Source organism: Capricornis sumatraensis, chromosome 2 (genome assembly GCF_032405125.1).
Source record: "Capricornis sumatraensis isolate serow.1 chromosome 2, serow.2, whole genome shotgun sequence".
In the NCBI taxonomy this organism is placed as follows: domain Eukaryota; kingdom Metazoa; phylum Chordata; class Mammalia; order Artiodactyla; family Bovidae; genus Capricornis; species Capricornis sumatraensis.
Genome location: NC_091070.1, coordinates 66220647 through 66242323, shown reverse-complemented (window position 1 = coordinate 66242323; position 21677 = coordinate 66220647). Strand labels below are relative to the sequence as shown.

Here is a 21677-nt window from a genome sequence, read left to right as displayed (position 1 = left end):
GCCTGTGCACCTAGAGCCTGCGCTCTGCGACAAGAGCAGCCGCTGTAATGAGACGCTGGGACAGCACAACTGGAGAGGAGCTCCAGCTCGTCTCAGCCAGAGAAAGCCCTCAGGCAGTGGCCGTGAAGAACTGGCGCCGCCAAAAATATATAATAAATATTAATTAATTTTAAAAACAGATAGGTTCAGAATTTTGTCTTCTGTGACTCAGATAGGGAACACAAAAAGTCATCATTCTAATATACTGGTATTGTTATTATCTTTACTTTACAGATGGGGAAACTGAGTCTTCATAGAAGTTACATGACTTGCCCAAGGCCTCACATCTAAGATACAGCCAGGATTACAGAGCCCCATGTATTGCTCCACCACCACTTACTTTTCAGTCCACCCCTTAAGGATGATGGGCTATCCCATCAAGAGGTACAGTTTAGGAAAACACGATAGATAGATAGAGACATCACACACAGAATGGAATATTACTCAGCCATAAAAAATGAAATATTGCCATTTACAGCATCGATGGACCTAAAGAATATTATACTTGGTGAAGCAAGTCAGACAAATATTATACGGTATCACTTATATGTGGAATCTAAAAAATAGTACAAATGAATCTATATACAAAACAGAAACAGATACAGAAAACAGGCTTACAGTTATGAAAAGGGAAGGTGCAGGGAGGGATAAACTAGGAATATGGGATTAACAGATACAAACTACTATGCCTAAAATAGATAAGCAACAAGGACTTATTTATAACATAGGGAAATATATTCAATATCTTGCAGTAACCTATAATGGAAGATAATCTGAAGATTATCTTTAGAAATATATGAAAAAAATATATAACTGAATCACTTTGCTATCCGCCTGAAACTAACACAATATTGTAAACCAACTATACTTCAGTTTTTTAAAAAATGTAAAGAAAAATAATTATGGGCTTCAAAGCATTTTATCTTTTATCTTATAAACTCTATCCATTCTGACATTTGGGCAGAGATCTTTTTAAAATTTTGCTATTGCAGGGCTTCCCTGGTGGCTCAGTGGTAAAGAATCTGCCTGCCAATGCAGGAGACACAGGCTTGATCCCTGATCCGAGAAAATCCCACATGCTGAGGAGCAACTTAGCCTGAGCGCCACAACTGTTGATCCTGTGCTCTAGAGTCGAGGAGCCACATCTACTGAGCCCAAATCCACAACTCCTGAAGCCCGCAGAGTGCCCATGCTCCACAACTTGAGAAGCCACCACAGTGAGAAGTCTGTGCATCACAATGGAGAGTAGCCCTCACTCTCCGCAGCTAGAGAAAAGCTTGCATGGCAACGAAGATCCTGCACAACCAAACATAAATAATAAAAATAAGTAAATAAAATTATTAAAAAATAAAATTACATTTGGTATAACAATCGACTCTATTGAGATATCATTTACATCTAAGATACATCCATTTTGACTGTATAGTTTAAGGAGTTTCAACCAATGTATTCACCACCACCACAATCAAGATACAAAACATTTCCACATCTTCTATAAAGTTTCTTCTTGCCTCTTTCTAGTCAATCCTCCACCCCATGCCAGTTCCCAAGCAAACACTGAACAGTTTTCTGTTGATAAAGTTTTATTTTTGCCTATTATAGTTTTAAATAAACAGAATCAGGCTCTGTCTACCGTCTTATGTCTGACCTCTTAAAACTCAGCATGCTTTTGAAATTCATTCATGCTGTTGTATGTAAGGGTTGTTGTTATTTAGTAACTAAGTTGTGTCTGATTCTTTTGCGATTCTATGGACTGTAGCCCGCCAGGCTCCTCTGTCCATGAGATTTTCCAGGCAAGAATACTAAAGTGGGTTGCCATTTCTTTCTCCAGGGGATCTTCCTGCCCCAGGGATGGAACATGCATCTCCTGAACTGCAGGCTGATTCTTTACCTCTGAGCTACTAGGGAAGCCCTGTGTGTAAGCATAATTTTTTTCTTTTTAAATTCTGAATAGTATTGAATGGATGTACTACTATTTGTTTATTCTCTTATTGATAGACATTTGAGTTGTTTCCAGCTTGGGGCTATTATGAATAAAGCTGCTATAAACATTTGGTCCAAATCTTTAAGTGGGTATATGTTTTCTTCCTCTCAGGTAAATACCCAGGTATGGAAGTGCTGAGTCATAAAGTCAGTGCATGTTAAGTGGCTATGAACAGTTGCACCATTTTACATTCCCACCAGCAATGAGTTCCAGTTGCTTTACAGTCTCACAACACTACATATTACTGGTCTTCTTGAACAATTTGGATTTTACTGTTTTTGTTGTGTTATTATTTTTATTCTTAATACAAAGATCTCATTATTTTTAAGTTGGAAAACAGTTTCTGCAAGAGGACTTGTGGGTGAATACATAGACATTCGTAGTGTGATGGTATGCATGTAAATACACATTAGTGTGTCAAGTCATGCATTAATACAGCAGGCACTTCCCAAGTGCTTACAGTGTGTCAGGTCTTATGACCTAAAAGATTGGAGGCAGGATGAGGACTGGTTGTTAGATTTTATTTGGTTCCACATAATCAGAGAAGGCTTCTTGGCTGAAGCATCTTTTAAAATGTATCCTAGACTAAGGGATAGATAAGAAGCATAGAAACCGGCTTGCAGGCAGTGACGTGAAAACCATTATTCCCTGGGAGCTGTCCCCACGTGTCTCCAAAGGAACTGTCAGAAGGGTTTGGCTTTCAGAGAACCACAGACTGTTAAGAGATAGTCTCGTTCTACCTTCACCATTTACAGGTGAGGAAATGAGAGGCGTTCAGAGGAGCCGGCGACTCGTCCAGCAGCATCTGACTAAGTTAGGTTCCACATACTGAGAAGAAGAGCTTCTGGAGAAACAGCGCAGGAGGGTGGTGGTAGGGAGAGCAACAGCCAGCCTGGGAGTGGCGCCTGGCAAGGTGGTGCTGGGACAAAGCATCTGCCTCCCCCCTAAGACTCCCAAACTCCCTAAAAATGAACAAAACTATAGGTGCCTGGGTGCTAAGTCGCTTCAGTGGTGTCTGACTCTTTGCGACCTTACAGGCTGCAGCCCACCAGCCTCCTCTGTCCTCTGACTCTCCAGGCAAGAATACTGAGGTGGGTTGCCGTGTCCTCCTCCAGGGGATCTTCCTGACCCAGGGATCAAACCCTTATCTGTTATGTCTCCTGCATTGGCAGGCAGGTTCTTTACTACTAGTGCCACCTGGGAAGCCCCAAACTATAGGTACTGACAACCAAAACTTTTCACCTTAAGACCAAGCAGCTGCAGAGAATGCCACTTCTAGTACACTGTGAATATTGACATTTAAATAAAACTATGACCTCACTCTTACATCTGCACATTGGAAACTAAAATACCGAACTCGTTTGATATCCTATCACATCTGTTTAAAATAACATGGGGGGCACTCTCTCGTCCCCCTTCTGATGTCTATGTCAGAAGCTTTCTCTGTCTCTTTTTCACTTTAATAAAACTCTGTGACACACACACACACAAAGAATAATGTAAACAAGCTCCACTTTAACAGTTGGAAAATTTATGTTATTCATTTTCTCTTTCAATATTTCAGTCTTCCTCTCATGTATGTTATGATTGGAATTTTTATTGGTATTGTATCCTAACTGGATGTAATTAGTATATATATGTTTTTTAACATTACGTTATATATCTTGTGGCTGTGAGGCTCTAAGTCTTTACTTGTTTTCTTTTAAATTTGAATTAAATTATCATTACAATCATTCAATATCAAAGCACAAATATATTACACATTTTGATAACCATGGGATTTTCCAGGCAAGAATACTGGAGTGGGTTGCCATTTCCTTCTCCAGGGGATCTTCCCGATCCAGGGATCAAACCCGGGTCTCCCGCATTGCGGGCAGACGCTTTACCGTCTGAGCCACCAGGGAAGCCCTTATATGTCTTGTGACTGTGAGGCTCTAAGTATTTACTTGCTTTCTTTTAAATTTGAATTAAACTGTCATTACAATCATTCAACATCAAAGCACAAATGTATTACACATTTTGATAAAGTTATATATGAAAAGTAAAATTATACTATAAATACATCTGTTGATGAAATGCATCAGGCTTTTGGGGGGTTTGTTTTCAATTAGTTTATGTATTCATGGATAGAATGCTTGAACGTGACAAAATTCATCATCAGTTTTCTTACTGTTTTGTTCTGTTTAATGTAAATGCGGAGAAACCTTGTTTACACACATCTCCTTTCACGATAGTTATTTATTATTTTTGGCTGTGTCGGGTCTTAGTTGCGGCATGTGGGCTCTTCATAGAGGTGCACGCGCTTCTCCCCAGGTGCCCAGCCTCAGTAGTTGAGGCACAGGGGCTTAGTTGCCTCGCAGCATGTGAGAGGTTATGTCCCTGACCCAGGATTGAACCCATGTCCACGGCATTAGCAGGCAGATTCTTAACCATCGGACCACCAGGAAAGTCCTATTCAATGTTTTCTTGTCTTTATTCTCTTTGTGGGAGAACCAACAATTCCAGAGGTCTCTTTCTGGGCTCCCTGCAGATTTTTAAAGCTCTGAAGCAATGTACCAAGGGATGAGGTTTCTGTTTCACCATCCAGGCGGGTGTGTGGTGCGCTTTTCTTCTGAAGAGTCAGGAGCAGCAGAAGTGGAAGGGGACATGACCTTGCTCCCAGGCACCTTCTCTCTTGCTGGTCACTTTTAACCACACATGCTCTGGGCACTGATTCGCATAAAACTACTTGGTGTGGTTTCCTTGGGAGAGACTTCCATACCTCATAAGGACCTGTGAACCCCAGTTTGAGGACCGCTGACCTAGGATGCCTTCATTTCCCACTCAGACAGTTGGGAAGAAATGTACCAACAATTCAAATATATGATTAAAATAAAAGTTAAATTTATAAATAAATTCCTAAATCTCCCATGTAGAAGAATTCCAAACCATTTGTATAATACTTAACCCCAAGGAAGCAAAAATCTCCACTCATTAGGTGTAGGCTGTGTATAGTGACTTCCATCCAAAGGGTACAGTCTAGAAAGGAGGATAAAAGCAACTGCACAGTGGAGAAGTCTGGCAAACCTCAGTCAGGGATCAACATCAACAGTGATAAGCAGTGTTGATGATATGTACCCTTGATATGAGGTGATGATAATGCTACTTTACTTCTTAAAACCCAACAACCCCAGCCTAATCACGAAAAAAAGATAACAGACGAATTCCAATAGAGAACATTCTACCTGCCCAGTGTTCCTCAAAATTGTCAAGGTTACCTAAAGGACCTTGAAGGAAAGTCTGAAAAAACTACCACAGTCAAGAGGAGCCTAAGGAGAAATGCTAACTAAATACAAGGTCAGGGACTTTCCTAGCGGTCCACTGGCTAAGACTCTGTGCTCCCAATGCTGGGGACCTGGGTTTGATCCCTGGTTGGGGAACTAGATCCCACAAGCCACAGCTAAAAGATCCTGCATGATGCAACAAAGATTGAAGATCCTGCATGCAGCAATTAAGACCCGGCACAGGGAGGTGGGTGGGAGGTTCAAGAGGGAGGGGACATAGGCATACCTATGGCTGATTCATGTTGATGTATGGCAGAAACCAGCACAATATTGTAAAGCAATTATCCTCCAATTAAAAAAAAAATAAAGGCAAAGGAGCAAATAAGTGGGTAGATGAGGCAATGGATCTTATATAAATCCTCTCCTGCTTCTTTCTTCTCAGGAAGATAGGACACAGATTTATTAGCTGAGAGTTAGGAGGAGGGGAAAGATTTGAATGGTGTCAAGGAAGACAGAAAGATGTGAAATAGTTACCTAAGAAAGTAGGTGAAAGATCAGAGTAGGGAAACACCACAGAATCCTGGGGCAGGACTGAGAGCCCCCATGGAGTCAAGAGTCATCTCCTGGCTGCGCATCTGAACACTGTAGTGAAGAGGGGGATGTCCACTGGGGTTCAGACTAAACAGGAGAGAAGTGGGCAGTAATTTTAAAGTCAGATAATTCACAAAGATTAAAGATAGAGAAGCAAACAGGTCCACATTTCAAATATGAAAAGTGCCTGGAATCTTAAAGACAATTAGATATAACTGAAACATATTCTTAGAAATAAAACCAGATAATTTTAGAGCTTAAAAATGACCCTAATGAAAAAAAAAGACCCAGAACAGCCAAATAAATAAAAACAAACATTAAAAAATTATTATAAAATAAATGCAAGGTCATCTGCCGAATGGGGTCCTGGAACAGAAAGGTTCCAGGAAATCTGAATAAAGTATGGATTTCAGTGAATAATAATATATCAATACTGGTTCACTAATTTTAACACAAAACACTGAAAGGGAGATTTTTCTCCTTTAACAAATGTAGAAACTAAAGCATGAGAAAACTCATTCATGCAATTGTTTAAGAAATATTTATTAGTGAGTTAGAGTGGAGAAGGCAATGGCAACCCACTCCAATACTCTTGCCTGGAAAATCCCATGGGCTGAGGAGCCTGGTAGGCTGCAGTCCTGAGGTTGCTAAGAGTCAGACATGACTGAGCGACTTCACTTTCACTTTTCACTTTCATGCATTGGAGAAGGAAATGGCAACCCACTCCAGTGTTCTTGCCTGGAGAATCCCAGGGACGGGGGAGCCTGGCAGGCTGCCATCTATGGGGTCACACAGAGTCAGACACGACCGAAGCGACTCAGCAGCAGGAGCACCAGTGAGTTAGGGAACTCCAACAGGTGCTGGGTCTCTTGGAGTAAATGCCCTGCAGGGGCCTCAAATGCAATAATCCAGATTGAGCTCAATCACGTGACCTCTGCCCCACCCCAACCCAGCTCGTCCTCCTCCCAGACAAAGTTGTCACTGGACCATCTGCTAGGTCTCACAGCAGCTGTCCTGCATGCTTCCTTGCCAGCTCTCCACGCCCCCACCAGTGCCTAACTTGACACTAAGCCCAGTGGCCCTTCCACAGAAACGTCTTCCCAGTCTACTCTCTCTTTTCCAGGCTGGGCCCTCTCCACTTCTCCTCTGTTTTTGCCTCAGAGCTCATCCTCTCTGATGTGGACTCCACCCAAGCCACCACCCATCTTTCCAGAACCCACATCAGGTGGTTTCATCCCCAGCCAAAACCTTCTGATGGCCCATTCAATAGCTTTCCCAAACTGGCCACCACCAGTCCCATTTCACCCACTGCTCTACTCCCAATGCTCCTCAGCCACCCCCTGCCAGTTCCCCCACCTCCCCACCAGCATCACACTATTTGCAGGTCTTTGCAGATCCACCTGCTGCTTTCCGTTTTTGGCCCTTGGAAATCACACATGCACTTCAAGTCTTAGCTCAGAGTTACCAGTTTTCATACACCAATCCTCTCTCCCTGGCCCAGCAGTCAGCCCTTACCTGTTTCATGGCAACTACCATATTTCTTTTCTTAATATTTATTTATTTGGTTGCATTATGTCTTAGCTGTAGCATGCAGGATCTTTTAGTTGGGGCATAAGAACTCTTAGCTGTAGAATGTGGGATCTACTTCCCTGACCAGGGATCGAACCTGGGCCCCCTGCATTGGAAGCTCTGTGTCTTAGCCACTGGACCACCAGGGAAGCTTCCCACGGGGGTTTTTTGGGTAGGAGTGAGTGGATCTGCATCTCCAGCTGTAGGTTCCCTAGGGCATTTCTGTATTCAGGTGCTCAGGAATATTTGAGGTATTCCCCACAATCACATCCGTTACATCAAAGCCAAATGCCCGTGCTTCATAAATAGATGCCAGTAGAGGTCAATACAAGGAAATCCATAGCAGTTCTGAGGGAGGCACTGTGGTCAAGGGAGACTTCATGGAGGAGGTGGACTTGAGAAACTCTCAGGTTACAGCCACATTTAGAGTTTATTGAGCACATGCTCTACGTTGAACGTTGTGCTATCCCAATGAGCTTTCACCTAGATCACCTCATTTACTCTTCCACACAGACCTATTAGGTATCATTACACCTATTTCTGTAGATGAGAAGATCAACGCTAAGAGCATCAAATGTACACAGTGTCACAGCTACTGAGTGACTAGGCATGAATAAGATGGCTGGTCTCTGACTCTTACTCCAAAGCCCAGCCTAAGGTTGAAGACCCAGTACGTGGGGGAAAACTGCTGTAATCAGCTCAACAGGGAGTAGTATTGAGTGTGTAGGCCCACTTAGGCTCCACCCCATACATCCCAGAGAGCAGTGGAACTGAGAGGGAGCCTCTGGGGACAGTGAGGTGGCTGGAAGAACTCTGTTTCCCTGAGACACCAGCTCCATGCAGGGGGCACACTCTCCCTGCACAGTCCAGAAGTGAGGATTCAGCTGTGTCACCCTTCCCTCAGCTTGTTCTGGGGTCATGGATGGTGCGGTGGTAAACTCTTAAGCATTTGCTTGCATTTGCTTCCTGGTCTCCTCACTTGCAGGCCACATGACCTTGGACAAAATGCTCTACCATGCTGAATTTCAGTTTCCGCTTTCCTAACATGGGGAAAACAGCAATGCCTATTTTATAGCATTAGTGTGAGGTAAGATGAAATAACACTGAATATTAGGAACTTAGTGTGGTTTTTGGCGTATCCGTAGCAAATGTACCTTTTCTGGTTATTTGACCTTCATCTGGACCTATTTGTGTTTATCAAAATGCAGCCGGCAGGTGATCTGGGGTGGAGCCTTACACACGAGCAGCTTCGGGGCTGGGATCACTTTTCTCTGGGCGGAAACCTCCCTACTTTATACCATGGGCACCTTCCCTCCTGGGACCTAACCTGCTGCTCAGCGCCCCTGGTGGCATAGCCACATCGCGGCATAGCCACATCGCGGCAGCAGGTTTCAGGTGGGAGAGGCCGGCCCGGAGCTCTGGGAAGTTATTTAATATGTTGGACCGCGAAGCAGTCAGGGACACTCCAGGCCCAGAGAACCTTTGGTGAGGGCTGATGAGGGTCCAGTCCTCTGCGCCTACCAGGAAAGTTTAGCAAGAGAAGCATAACCGCACTATGTACGGTGCACATCTGGACGTTTTTGAGAAAAAAGAGGGCGCTCTTAGTCATTAATCCAGGGCTGTTGGTTAAAGGCAGGACATTGGTAACCCTGCCTAGATAGAGAGTCTTCCACTTTAGCAAGGTAGCAAGGCCCATGAGCCCAAGGAAAGGAACAGATTCTTTCTGGGTTGCCCAGGCAGGTGGAAGAGGGAAAACCAAGAGCAGCTGCACCCAAACCCTCACTGTTTCATTGCTCTGGACTCCCCATCCGCCCCCAACATCCCTCATCCCTTGTTCCAGCCAGGCTTTTCAGGCATTTGTGCTTCAACAGCACTGTGGCCATGTCCCTTGTACACGTCTAAAGGGCAAACTTTTTTCTGTTCTGTTCTGTGTGGTGTCCCCAGAGCCAGGAACAGAGAGAGAGAGAGAGAGAGAGAGAGAGAGGTGTGTGTGTGTGTGTGTGTGTGTGTGTGTATGTGTACACGCGCGCGCACTTGCATGCTCATTTGCAGAATGAGTGCGCTGCTGAACAAATCATAAACTACTTTCTTAGCATTAACTAGGGCTTCCCTGATGGCTCAGACCATAAAGAATCTGCCTGCAATGCAGGAGACCTGGGTTTAATCCCTGGGTTGGGAAGATCCTCTGGAGAAAGGAACAGCTATACCCACTCAAGTATTCTGGCCTGGAGAATTCCCTGGACAGAGGAGACTGACAGGCTACAGTCCACGGGGTCACAAAGAGTAGGAGAAGAGCGACTTTCACCTCACAATCAGCATTAACTACCTATTTATGGGCCCATCGCCCCTCTGGATTATGATCTTTCAGGACGGTTGTTGTACTTATCTCTGTGACCCCAGCACCTAACTCAAGTCCAGGAAGAGAGTAAGTGCTCAACACGGAGGAGCCACTACGAACCAGAGACGAGACTAGCTTCCTGCTGGCCGAGCCACCATCTCTGCCACTTTCTGGAAACTGGTGGCTCCCTGGACGTGGGAGAAGAGAGGCCAGGACTGCCTCCCTGTGCGTGTGAAGGCAGGATTTAGGTGGCGTTTAGATTGAAGAAAGGAATGTTCTCCTGGGGACTTATTGTGTGTGTTAGTCGCTTAGTCGTGTCCGACTCTGCGACCTCACGGACTGCAGCCCTCCAGGCTCCTCTGTCCATGGAATTCCCCAGGCAAGAGTACTGGAGTGGGTAGTCTTTTCCTTCTTTGGGGACCTAGGGCAATGGACTATTTTTAAATATGCGAGCGGGAGCTGACCAGAGGTTGAGTGGTCTTCTGCGGGAGGGAAGCCGGGGCGTGAAAAATGCTGGGGACCTTCTCACAGGCTGAGGCTGGATTGCGCTGGGCGGGTCTGGGAAGGCGACAGAGAAAGCCAGGGTTGCCTCCTGGTGTCAAAATCTAGAACTGCAGCAGAGTCCAGGAGGGTGGGGCTTGTGTTCAGCGGGACCCGTCCACCACCTAGGAGCTTCCTTGGTAGCTCAATCGGTAAAGAAACTGCCTGCAGTGCAGGAGACCTGGGTTCAATCCCTGGGTCAGAAAGATCCCCTGGAGAAGGAAATGGCAACCCACTCCAGTATCCTTGCCTGGAGAATCCCATGGACAGAGGAGCCTGGCGGGGTACATACAGTCCATGGGGTCGCAAGAGTCGAACATGGTTTAGTGACTAAACCACCGCCACCAGCTCGGACTATCCCCAGCAGAGAACGGAGCACTCCTCCGCTGGAGAGCCAGCTAGGCCCATAGCCCCGCCTATCCACCACCCGACCCCGCCCCATCACCATCCGGCCCCGCCCACCGCAGACCTCACCGCACCTCCCAAGGGCCGGCTCCGCGACGTTCCTGCGCCAGCAAACGTGGGCCTCTGAGAACCCGGAAGTTACGTTATAGGCGTGCGTCGCAGGGGCGGGAGTCAGCTGAGCTGCTCGGGCGAGGTTGGGATCACCTGAGATCGGCTAGGGGGAACCAGTGCTCTCTTGGGGGCGTGAGTTGGGTGCAGGACTGCGCCAAATTCAAGGAGGCGGGCTTTCCGATCTTCTCACTCTATAAGGCGAGAGTGAAAAGGTTCTCAGGATTTTAAAGAGGAGGAGTTGGCGGTGGCGGATTGCCAGGATCTGTCAGATTCCTGTCGAGGCTGGGGAGTCGCAGCTTCCAATCCGGGGAGACGGGGATCCCTGGGGGGAGCCCTGTTGTAATCCCTGGGACGGAGGACCCAGAGGCCGGGCACCATGGCGTCTATCCTGGATGAATACGAGGACTCCCTGTCCCGCTCGACCGTCTTGCAGCCCGGCTGCCCCAGCGTGGGCATCCCCCACTCGGGTAAGGGAAGTGAGGGCGCCGCTGCACCTCTCGGCTCTCCTGGCATCTGCATGGGAGGAGCGGAGCGGGTGGCTCCAGGAGCTCGGGTTCACCTCCTGGACCTGCTGTCTGGATTTAGGCTCTTGGTTCTCCTCAGGTTCTTACGGCCTCCAGGCGGTGGATGGTCGAAGTTTGAAAGAGCAGCAAGCACAGCCGCGTGATCTAGGCCATGCCACTAGAGTCCTTCTAAGAGGGAACTGGGACTCAGATAAGGAAGTGACTTGCTTAGAGGGCAGCAGTTGGGAAAACTGACAATAGGTTCAGATAAGAATAGGCTTCATCTGATTCAGTGTTTTTCCCATCAGTCCCCTTCTGGAGGTAAGAGAAAGAATGAGTAAAGAACTGGTGAAAGGGGACTGTTGTAGGGGAAGGAGGGATGAGCCTAGAGGGAACTCTGTCACTGAACAGGGGAAAATGAAGTATCTTAAGCTTTTGGTAGAGCTGTTTGCAGCTGGATGGCGAGGGGAAGTTTTTGTAGAAAGTAGTACAGAGTTGGCAGAGGCATCTGAAGTGCTGGAATATTTTGAGTAGTGATAGAGAAATGAAAGTAAAGGCTAGAGAGAAAGTACCAGCAGTTTGTTAACCAACTGATTGGAAGGGTTTCTCAGGGATCCCTCTGCCCTCATTCTTCTGGAGACTCATTGAGAGCATTATTGCATGGGCAGGGAGGAGGGAAGAAAGTGGAACTAGACTTTAGTTGAGCTGGGATTGCTTGGCCAAAGACTAATAAGGGAGAACACTCAAACTTTCCCTCATTACCACCAGGAGCAGATACATAGTGGTGTAATAGCATCCCAAGGGTTCAAAGAATCAACCCCTTACTGCTTTCAGAGGTGTGGGAAGAGCCCAGAACCTATAATGTAGCATAGGACTAATGTAGAGGTGATTAGTAAAGTGCTTGATATATTGATATTTAAAGTGTCACTAACCAACATCCTGGGGTAGGAATATGTTAGAAGAAGGTGGAGAGGAGCAATCTGCCTCTTCTTGCCCTTCTTCTGTTTCATAGGTAACCTTTCCTTTGCTCCTTGCCTAGGATATGTGAATGCCCAGCTAGAGAAAGAAGAACCCATCTTCACAAAGCAGCGCATTGACTTTACCCCTTCCGAGCGCATCACCAGTCTTGTTGTCTCCTGCAATCAGCTCTGCATGAGCCTCGGCAAGGATACACTACTCCGGTAAATGAAGACACAGAAGGTTTAGGAGTGTAGGAAGTGGATTGGTGGTATTTTGGAACTGTTGACTGACCAGGCCTTTCTTCTATTCTGGGCAGTGATTTGGGGTTTTGGGGAAATATCCTATCCTTTCGCAGAGAGAACTGATGTAGTGTAGTAGACCTGGACTCAGAGCTCAGCTCTGCCACTTACAGCAATGGAATCTTGAGCAAGTCACCTGGTCTCTCTGAACATGTCCCTTCATCTGTTACAGACTCTGTGTGTGTTTAGTCACCAAGTTGTGTCCGACTCTTTGTGACCGCATGGACTGTAGCCCACCAGACTTCTCTGTCCATGAGATTTCCCAGGCGAAAATACTAGAGTAGTTTGCTATTTCCTTCTCCAGGGGATTTTCTCGACCTAAGGATTGAACCTCTGTCTCCTATATTGTGGGCAAATTCTTTACCACTGAGCCACCAAGGAAGCCCCTTATAAACAGTACCAACCCACAAAGTTAGTCATGTAGATAAGTGGAACTGTCTAGAGTCCTGAAATAAATTCACTATAAGTAGAAATAAAATCTCTCAATAAAACTGGAAATATCTCAAGTAAATAGAAATAATACATGATAAAAGGTGTTAGCAAAATTTTTTTATCTATTCAGAATAACCATCTGAGATGAAACAAAGCTAAATCTCTATCACAAAAATGAATTCTAAGTAGGATAATTATTTAAATATAAAAAAATAAGCAGTGTGAATATTAAAGAATATTTAATAAATTTCTATGTCCTTGGGCTTAAGGGAGACCTTCTTACTCAAGCTAGAAAATCAAGAATCCACAAAGGAAAAGATAGATATGACTATGTAGTAATTGCTGTTATGACAGAATAAAAATAGAAAATCATATGAGGCAGGTCAGGACAAAAGACGATGAGAAAATAATGTTTTTCCATATATGACTTAAAGATTTACATTCCTGTTCCTTAAAAAACCCTTTGAAATTAATAAGAAAAAGACAGTTCAGTAGAAGAGGAAAGATAAACAATACAAACAAGCAGTTCACAGAAGAGGAACTCCAAATTTCCAGTAAATATCTGAAAATAGTTTAAACCTGTGGGAAATGCACATTAAAATAACAGTAAGGGACTTCCCTGGTGGTCCAGTGATTAAGGCTCTATGCTTCCAATGCAGGGGACGTGGGTTCAACCCCTGATTGGGGAACTAAGATCCCTCATGTTGTGTGGTATGGCCAAAAAATTAAAAAAGAAAAAAAAAAAAAAAACTAAGATACTATTATTTTTAACCTATAAGATTAGCAGGAGTTTAAAATGGCAATGTATGATGCTGGTGAAGATATAGAGAGATGGACTCATATATTGCTGGAAAGAGTATAAATTGCGACCACCTTTTGGAAAAGTAATGTCTGTTAAACTTTAAAATATCTGTGACATTTCCTGGCAGTCCCACTTTGGGGAATTCAAATAATAGAAAGAAAACTACCAGTTTGAAAGGTACATGTACAAGGATGTTGACTGCAGCCATGTTTCTGGTAGGAAAAACTAGACCCAAGCTGAATGCCCATCAGTAGGAAAATGATTAAGTTATGATTTGGCCATAAAAGGAAATATTATGCAGTTATTAAGACAATGAGAGCTGTATCTATTGACCCAGTGGAATGTTCATGAAATATCATTGCGAAAAGTAAGGTATAAATTTATAAAAACAGTGATAAAATAACTTTATGTTGTGAACATGGAGAAAGATGTTAATATCAGTTTTTCCTGCTGGGAATAACAGGAATTTGGAAGGAAAGTCATTAACTTTTTCTTCATACATACTTACTTTTTGTTTTTAAATTTGATTGTGTGGGGTCTTAGTTGTGGCACATGGGATCTTCAATGCAGGTCTCAGGCTCAGTTGCCCTGAGGTTTGTGGGATCTTAGTTCGCTGACCAGGGATCAAACCCGCATTCCCTGCATTGCAAGGTGGATTCTTAACCACTGGACCACCGGGGAAGTTCCCCTTCATACAATTTTACATTGATTCTTTGGTTAGAATGAACGTATCATTTGAAAAGGTTTTAAGAAGGGAAATACCTTAAATAGGGAGTAACCTTAAGGAAATACCCCTCAAGATTACTGTGAAGATTAATTGAGGTCATCCTAGCTCAAGCTGTTAGCATGGTGCTGGGTATCTAGAAAGTGCTCAATAACCATTAGCTACTATTTGTGGTTCCCTTTTTACCCCAGCATTCTGGGATGTCCCTGCCCATCTTCTTGAAGGCACTGGGGTTATGTTGAGAAGAGGCAAAAGACTTCTGCTTAGTGACTTTTCAAAATGAAGTGGATTCTCAGAGCTGAGGGTTCTGAAGAAGGACCCCATATGTGTTTCAGAGTTCTCTTGGGATTGTATTCAGAATTTTATGTGTCTGTGTAGATTTCAGGGAGGAAAGGTTATGCCTTTCATCTGATTATAAAGAGGTCTGCTGCTGCTGCTGCTGCTAAGTCACTTTAATTGTGTCTGACTCTGTGCGACCCCATAGACGCAGCCCACCAAGCTCCCCCATCCCTGGGATTCTCCAGGCAAGAACACTGGAGTGGGTTGCTATTTACTTCTCCAATGCATGAAAGTGAAAAATGAAAGTGAAGTCGCTCAGTTGTGTCCGACTCTTAGCGACCCCATGGACTGCAGCCAACCAGGCTCCTCCATCCATGGGATTTTCCAGGCAAGAGTACTGGAGTGGGGTGCCATTGCCTTCTTCATAAAGAGGTCTGTGATTTAAAAAAAAGGCTCTGCCCTCCTCTGGAGTCATGCTCTGACTCTTGTCTTGACAGCATTGACTTGGGCAAAGCAAATGAACCCAACCACATGGAGCTGGGGCGCAAGGATGATGCCAAAGTTCACAAGATGTTCCTGGACCCCACTGGTGAGTGGTGATAGAGTTCTGAGGTGGGGGTGGGGACTGTTGAGGGTGGGTCACTGCCAGGGTGGGTGGGACCTGAGGGCGGGAAAGGCAGCATCCTCTAGGGTGCCATGCTTTGCTCCCCTCCAGGCTCTCATCTGCTGATCGCTCTGAGCAGCACTGAGGTCCTCTATGTGAATCGTAATGGACAGAAGGTTCGGCCCCTGGCACGCTGGAAGGGGCAGCTGGTGGAGAGTGTGGGCTGGAATAAGGCCCTGGGCACCGAGAGCAGCACCGGCCCCATCCTGGTCGGCACCGCCCAAGGGCAGATCTTCGAAGCAGAGCTTTCGGCCAGCGAGGGTGGGCTCTTTGGCCCTGCCCCGGATCTCTACTTCCGTCCATTGTACGTGCTAAATGAAGAAGGGGGCCCAGCACCTGTGTGCTCCCTTGAGGCTGAGCGGGGCCCTGAAGGGCGCGGTTTTGTCATCGCCACCACTCGGCAGCGCCTCTTCCAGTTCATAGGCCGAGTGGCGGAGGGAGCTGAGGCCCAGGGTTTCTCGGGGCTCTTTGCTGCCTACGCTGACCACCCACCCCCATTCCGTGAGTTCCCCAGCAGTCTGGGCTACAGCGAGCTGGCCTTTTACACCCCCAAATTGCGCTCTGCGCCCCGGGCCTTCGCCTGGATGATGGGAGATGGCGTGTTGTATGGATCGTTGGACTGTGGGCGTCCGGACTCCCTGCTGAGTGAGGAGCGGGTCTGGGAGTACCCAGAGGGGGTGGGCCCCGGGGCCAGCCCGCCCCTGGCCATCGTCCTGACCCAGTTCCACTTCCTGCTGCTGCTGGCAGACCGGGTGGAGGCAGTGTGCACGCTGACGGGGCAGGTGGTGCTGCGGGACCGCTTCCTGGAGAAGTTCGGGCCGCTGAAGCACATGGCGAAGGACCCCTCCACGGGCCACCTGTGGGCCCACTCCGAGCGGGCTGTCTTCCGCTACCACGTACAGCGGGAGGCACGGGATGTCTGGCGCACCTACCTAGACATGAACCGCTTCGACCTGGCCAAGGAGTATTGTCGAGAGCGGCCTGACTGCCTGGACACAGTCCTGGCCCGGGAGGCCGACTTCTGCTTCCGCCAGCGTCGCTACCTGGAGAGCGCCCGCTGCTATGCCCTGACTCAGAGCTACTTTGAAGAGATTGCCCTTAAGTTCTTGGAGGCCCGACAGGAGGAGGCGCTGGCCGAGTTCCTGCAGCGAAAACTGGCTAATTTGAAGCCTGCCGAACGAACCCAGGCAACCCTGCTGACCGCCTGGCTGACGGAGCTCTACTTGAGCCGGCTCGGGGCTCTGCAGGGTGACCCCGATGCCCTGAACCTCTACCGGGAAACCCGTGAGCGCTTCCGCTCCTTCCTCAGCAGCCCTCGCCACAAGGAGTGGCTCTTCGCCAGCCGGGCCTCCATCCACGAGCTCTTGGCCAGCCACGGGGACACGGAGCACATGGTGTACTTCGCTGTGATCATGCAGGACTACGAGCGCGTGGTGGCTTACCACTGCCAGCATGAGGCCTACGAGGAGGCCTTGGCCGTGCTGGCCCGCCACCGTGACCCCCAGCTCTTCTACAAGTTCTCGCCCGTCCTCATCCGTCACATCCCTCGCCAGCTGGTGGATGCCTGGATTGAGATGGGCAGCCGGCTGGATGCCCGGCAGCTCATCCCTGCCCTGGTGAACTATAGCCAAGGTGGCGAGGCCCAGCAGGTGAGCCAAGCCATCCGCTACATGGAGTTCTGCGTGAACGTGCTGGGCGAGACCGAGCAGGCCATTCACAATTACCTGCTGTCGCTCTATGCCCGGGGCCAGCCGGCCTCACTGCTGGCCTACCTGGAGCAGGCCGGGGCCAGCCCGCACCGCGTGCACTATGATCTCAAGTATGCGCTGCGGCTCTGCGCCGAGCATGGCCACCACCGTGCTTGTGTCCACGTCTACAAGGTCCTGGAGCTCTATGAGGAGGCTGTGGACTTGGCCCTGCAGGTGAGCCGGTGATCCTTGACCCCGTCTGGGAGAGAGGACTAGAAAGCATGACCTGCTTTCTAGTTGGGGGGGTGGGACCGTGGCTAAGGGGTGCTGGCCTCTCTCGCAGAGGAGCTGTTGTATAGAGGTGAAGAACACGACTCAGAAGTCAGGGTTTGAATTCTGGTTCTGCCTCGTACTAAGCTGTGTGACCTCAGACTGGTTTCTGAACCTCTTTTTGCCTCAGGTTATTCCACTGCAAAATGGGGATAATATAATAAGCACTTCCCTCACAGGTAAGTTCTACATACATGCTAGCCACAATTGCAGAATGGGAAAGTGCTGAGTTGCATTGCTCAGATCATAAATTATCACCTTAGGATTGTATAAAGTGCTATTTAAAATTTGAGGGAATTGCCTGGTGGTCCAGTGGTTAGGACTGTGCATTTTCACTGCCAAGGGCGCAGATTCAATCCCTGGTCAGAGAACTAAGATCTTGCCAGCCATGCATTGTAGTCAAAAGAAAAAAAAAAAATTCAAATTCTTGGGTTTGAATCCAAGACTTACTGAATCAGAATGTCTGGATGAGGGCCCTAAAATCTGTATTTTGGGTATTTGCCCAGGTGATCTTTAACTTCACTAATATTGCAGGCCCACCATCAATAAGTAGCATTTGCGTAGCTCTGACAGGGACAGGCCCATTACTGACAGGCCTTCCTGTTTCAGGTTCCTTCCTGTTTCAGTAGCCCCTATTTCAGCTCCCAGAAGCCCGATCTTTCTTGTTGCCAGGAGTGCTGGGCATCCGTTCTCTCAGGCATCTGTCTTTCCCACAGACTCTGCCCTGAGTGGGGAGGGGACTTGACCCTAACACTCTCAGCTTCCCCACAGGTTGACGTGGACCTGGCCAAGCAGTGTGCTGACCTGCCTGAGGAAGACGAGGAGCTGCGCAAGAAGCTGTGGCTGAAGATTGCGCGGCATGTGGTGCAGGAGGAGGAAGATGTGCAGACGGCCATGGCCTGCCTGGCCAGCTGCCCCCTGCTCAAGATTGAAGATGTGCTGCCTTTCTTTCCTGACTTTGTCACCATTGACCACTTCAAGGAGGCCATCTGCAGCTCACTGAAGGCCTACAACCACCACATCCAAGAGCTACAGCGAGAGATGGAAGAGGCCACAGCCAGTGCCCAGCGCATCCGGAGAGACCTGCAGGAGCTGCGGGGCCGCTATGGTACCGTAGAGCCCCAGGACAAATGTGCTACCTGCGACTTCCCCCTGCTCAACCGCCCCTTTTACCTCTTCCTCTGTGGCCACATGTTCCATGCTGACTGCCTGCTGCAGGCCGTGCGGCCCGGCCTGCCGGCCTACAAGCAGGCCCGGCTCGAGGAGCTGCAACGAAAGCTGGGGGCTGCTCCACCCCCTGCCAAGGGCTCTGCCCGGGCTAAGGAGGCTGAGGGGGGCGCTGCTGCTGGGGGGCCCAGCCGGGAACAGCTCAAGGCTGACCTGGATGAACTTGTGGCCGCTGAGTGCGTATACTGTGGGGAGCTGATGATCCGCTCTATTGACCGGCCCTTCATCGACCCCCAGCGCTACGAGGAGGAGCACCTCAGTTGGTTGTAGGAAGATGTCAACCCTGAAAGGCGGGCAGGCAGTTGAGGGGCTGTCCCTTGGGAAAGCCACAGCATCATCTGTGCTCAGTCTCCTGGAGGCTGCTGGGCTGGGCTGGTGGTGGGGGGAGTGCAACTATCCCTGTGGCCCTCAGGTATCAGCTGATGCTTTCTGCCGGCTGCCTGTGCTGGTCTTCAGAGCTGCCTTAGAGCTGCTGTTTTGCCCAGGCCATAAGCCTGCTTCCCAGTAGAGGGCCATAGCCTGGAGAAGTCAGAATTCTGACCCCATCACTATCCCGCTGCGTCTAACAGCTCCTTTCCTTTTCACTCTCCACACACCTGTTCTCCTTCTGGAGCATTACCTCCTATCCTAGCCTTCCTTTTCGCTGTGGCTCGTCTCTCTCAGAAGCGCTCTCTTCTGTCTGCCTCTCGGTCCCACAGGTGAAAAGACAAGCCCCCCAAGCCCTGGGCATGGGTTGGGGTGAGAGGTGGGGCTGATGGTGGGCCTGCTCTTGTGCACACACTGTCTGGGGCTCCAGTGTGAGGGGTGCCCTGGGGCAGAGAGCCTCCTGGAGGACAGTGGGAGATGGTGATGAGGTGGAGAGCATTAAACTGTCTGCATTGCCCTGATACTCTGGAGTTGGTGCCTTTGTATTGATGCTGGGGAGAGAGTGCTGTGTGAGTGATCTCCAAGAGGGGCTGGGGTGCCACAGGAAGCTGCCAAGGCCCTGCTTACTTTCAAGCCTTGGCCCTTGCTCCTCCTGGAGATGTGACAGGATGATTTTTTGATTCTTTGCCTTCACTCTGTTCTTTCTGACTCCAAGCTTGGGTTGGGCTTTAAGGCCTACCCTCCGAAGTCTGGGCTTCCCTGGTAACTCAGCTGGTAAAGAATCCAGCTGCAATGCAGGAGACCCCAGTTCAGTTCCTACGTCAGGAAGATCTCCTGGAGAAAGGATAGGCTACCCACTCTAGTATTCATGGGCTTCCCTGCTGGCTCAGATGGTAAAAAATCTGCCTGCAATGCGGGAGACCTGGGTTCGATCCCTGGGTCGGGAAGATCCCCTGGAGGAGGGCATGGCAACCCACTCCAGTATTCTTGCCTGGAGAGCCCATGGACAGAGGAGCCTGGCTACACACCTTGAGGTTGCAGTCTCAACTGAGTGACTAAGCACAGCACTCCCAAGTCTAGGAGCAGGGTCTGTTCTTCCCTTTGACCAGCAGATGGTGCTGCTCCCCACAGAACTCTCCACACCCGGGCAGCTGGGGGCGCTGACTTCTCAAGTCACTCTCTTCACTAGTGCTTCCTTGGTCTGTTCCCTCCCTGGTTGTCCCAGGAGTTTTCTTCTAATCTCACTGCCTAATCATAAATCTAAGCCCCTCATTCTTCCTCCCTCCACTGGCTTACACATGCTAGATTTTGCTTGCCTATCTCTTCACCAGCCTGGAACCCTGCCTTCTCAACTTCTGCCCAATTTTGATACTGCCTTACCACTATTTGGCATTTAATCATAACAGTTTTTTGTTGTTGTTGTTTGTTTCATTTTTTCATGGCATCTTAACCACTGGACCACCAGGGAAGTCCCTTAACCGTAATGCAGAGGTCCACCATGGAGGTGAGACTGTCGCTGCTGCCATCCATAGCATTTGGCAGATATGTTTTCTCCCCATGTAGCTCCTATGACCTACCCATCCCCCCCCCAACAACTTATACTTCTTTAGTTGTGGCTTGAGGCTAAGCCCTAGGAAGTCCTGAAGCAGGGCCTTCCTGTGACATCAGCTGAGCACCCTTTGCTCCATGGACTGGTGTTCACAGTCCACTGTCCAGCTTTATGGGTGTGGTCGGTCATCTGCCCAGACTGAGACAAAATAACTAGTGAGTGTTCCTGGAATCAGGCTCGGGTCCACCTGGCTAATGATGGCAGGCTTCTCTCTCTTGCCGGTGCACCCTAATCCTCTCCCAAGACATTTATCCTCTGCAGTTCTGGGAGAATCTTGTCCTGCTGATTCTTCCCCAACCAGTAGAATAACAGGGTTTGTTCATGGCCCCTGCCAAGGGGTAGGGCCAGAAGCTGTCCATCTTTGATGAGCCTCAGACTCCCCATCTTCCCCCTGAAGCAAGAGTGGAAACAAAGGGGGGTAGGGTCCCATCCTAATCCTGTTCCCTTTCCAGTGTCCCAGGAAGATTTGGGGGGCCTCCTGCTCCCTTCCTCTCCATGTGGCCTAAGGCTCCCCTCACACCTAGACGTGCCCAGTCCAGGGCTCAGGGTACTGCTCCCTACTGTCTACTAGGGAAATCTTGGCCTACCACTGGCATGGTCACTTGCTTACTTGGAACAACTTGAGGCTTCTGTTTTTGCATATAATGTGTGCCTAATAACATGTTAGTTAAGCAAAGGCTGCCCTACTGCTCCCTCCTCCCAGAAGACTTGGCTAAGACAGCCTGGGACACCCCTGCCCCTTCTGTCCTCTCTTAAGCCTGCCCATCTGGTCCTAGGCTGCTTCCTCTTTCCTGGAAAAAGGCCCCAATCTTTGGCACAGGCAGAATGGGGTTCCGTTGAGTCAGGGCAACGGGAAGCCACGGCTCTTAGATCCCTGGAAACCAAGCAAGGCCTGGAGTGGAGGGAAGAGAGAAGGCCCTCGGGGCCTTGGCCCTAAGCCTGGGGGGAGGACCG

At 48.4% G+C, this 21677-nt stretch overlaps 1 protein-coding gene across 1 annotated transcript; it reads left to right on the top strand.

The window, feature by feature from the left end:
* The first annotated feature begins 11103 nt into the window (after nt 1-11103).
* Nucleotides 11104-19522, top strand: VPS18 (VPS18 core subunit of CORVET and HOPS complexes). Its single transcript, XM_068965387.1, has 5 exons — nt 11104-11307; nt 12383-12524; nt 15337-15428; nt 15555-17425; nt 18293-19522. Exons 1-5 carry the CDS (start codon nt 11217-11219, stop codon nt 19016-19018), a joined length of 2922 nt encoding a protein of 973 aa, XP_068821488.1. The 5' UTR covers nt 11104-11216; the 3' UTR covers nt 19019-19522.
* Nucleotides 19523-21677: the final 2155 nt, after the last annotated feature.